The following is a 1,164-nucleotide window of genomic DNA, read 5'->3' on the forward strand; positions in this document are numbered from 1 at the left end:
TAATTAAAAGGACACTACTAAGTAGTCTTATGTATTTTTTAAAACTCATAGTCAGAGGTTTCTGAATATCATACATTGGATAATGAATCATTAAATATCATCGTGACGTACCAAATAAAAGCTGTGATAGAGTAATAAATATTCCTTCATTCTTAATCAGTGATTTCGAATTTAAGTTCTCTTATAACTTTTGTTAGAACACGCTTTACTCCTAACATGGGACTTCTCAACGAAAATTCAAATTTACTCGAACTCTAATAAAAATACCGGACACTAAGTTAAAATAAAAAAATATATATCATCATGACATGTTTATTTCTCTCACATGAAAGATGTATTCTCTTAATTAACCTATCTTTTATTGTTTCCTTTTCCTCCTTTATTATTTTATTCCTATAGAAAGCAACAATATTTAATTTAATCGTTATTCCTACCCCCACCCCCCAATTCCCTTCATTAAACTATTTGCTATATTTTAAGGCCTTAATATGTACTATACTTTGTCACTTTCTCTTTCATCTCCATTTCTTCTCTGTATTCTCCACTCAGTTCTCTCTTTACTTTTCTATTCGTTCCTAGGGTTTGAAATTTCTTGTGTTTTTTTTTTCTTTTCCATAAAATATATTTTCACTTCAAGAATTATATATATACATATTTTCTACTCATGGTCATTAATTAATTTCCCTTATTATTAATCATATCATAGTTTATTATAGCTTAGTTTTCTGTTCACTACTTTTGTTATTGTTATTGTTATCGTTATCGTTATGGCTGGTTTGGACTTAGGTTCCGCTTCTCATCATCGTTTTCTCCCTCATCATCTCCACAATCCTCAAGATGACGAAATCAACCGGAACAACACTCAATTTTCCGATGATGACAACAACAACAACAACGATAATAATAACAATAGCCCCGGGGTAGCACGTAGACCAAGAGGTCGTCCCGCAGGGTCCAAAAACAAGCCTAAGCCTCCCGTGATAATAACACGGGAGAGCGCTAACGCGCTCCGTGCGCATATTTTAGAAGTGAGTAGCGGACATGACGTTTTCGAATCCGTTGCGACTTATGCGAGAAAAAGGCAAAGAGGAATTTGTATACTAAGTGGGAGCGGTACGGTGAATAACGTCACCATACGGCAGCCACAGGCTGCCGGGTCTGTGG

At 34.8% G+C, this 1,164-nt stretch overlaps 1 protein-coding gene across 1 annotated transcript in view; it reads left to right on the forward strand.

Moving 5' to 3' along the window:
* Positions 1-603: 603 nt before the first annotated feature.
* The window catches only part of LOC102599619 (AT-hook motif nuclear-localized protein 23-like), a 1,312-nt gene continuing 751 nt past the window's right edge, over positions 604-1,164 (forward strand). The window contains exon 1 of the mRNA XM_015311915.1: positions 604-1,148. Within this exon, the coding sequence (XP_015167401.1) occupies positions 768-1,148 (381 nt within the window). The 5' untranslated portion in view covers positions 604-767. The remainder of the gene's footprint in view (positions 1,149-1,164) is intronic.

The sequence above is a fragment of the Solanum tuberosum genome, unplaced genomic scaffold (assembly GCF_000226075.1).
Source record: "Solanum tuberosum cultivar DM 1-3 516 R44 unplaced genomic scaffold, SolTub_3.0 scf00173, whole genome shotgun sequence".
NCBI classification, from domain to species: Eukaryota; Viridiplantae; Streptophyta; class Magnoliopsida; order Solanales; family Solanaceae; genus Solanum; species Solanum tuberosum.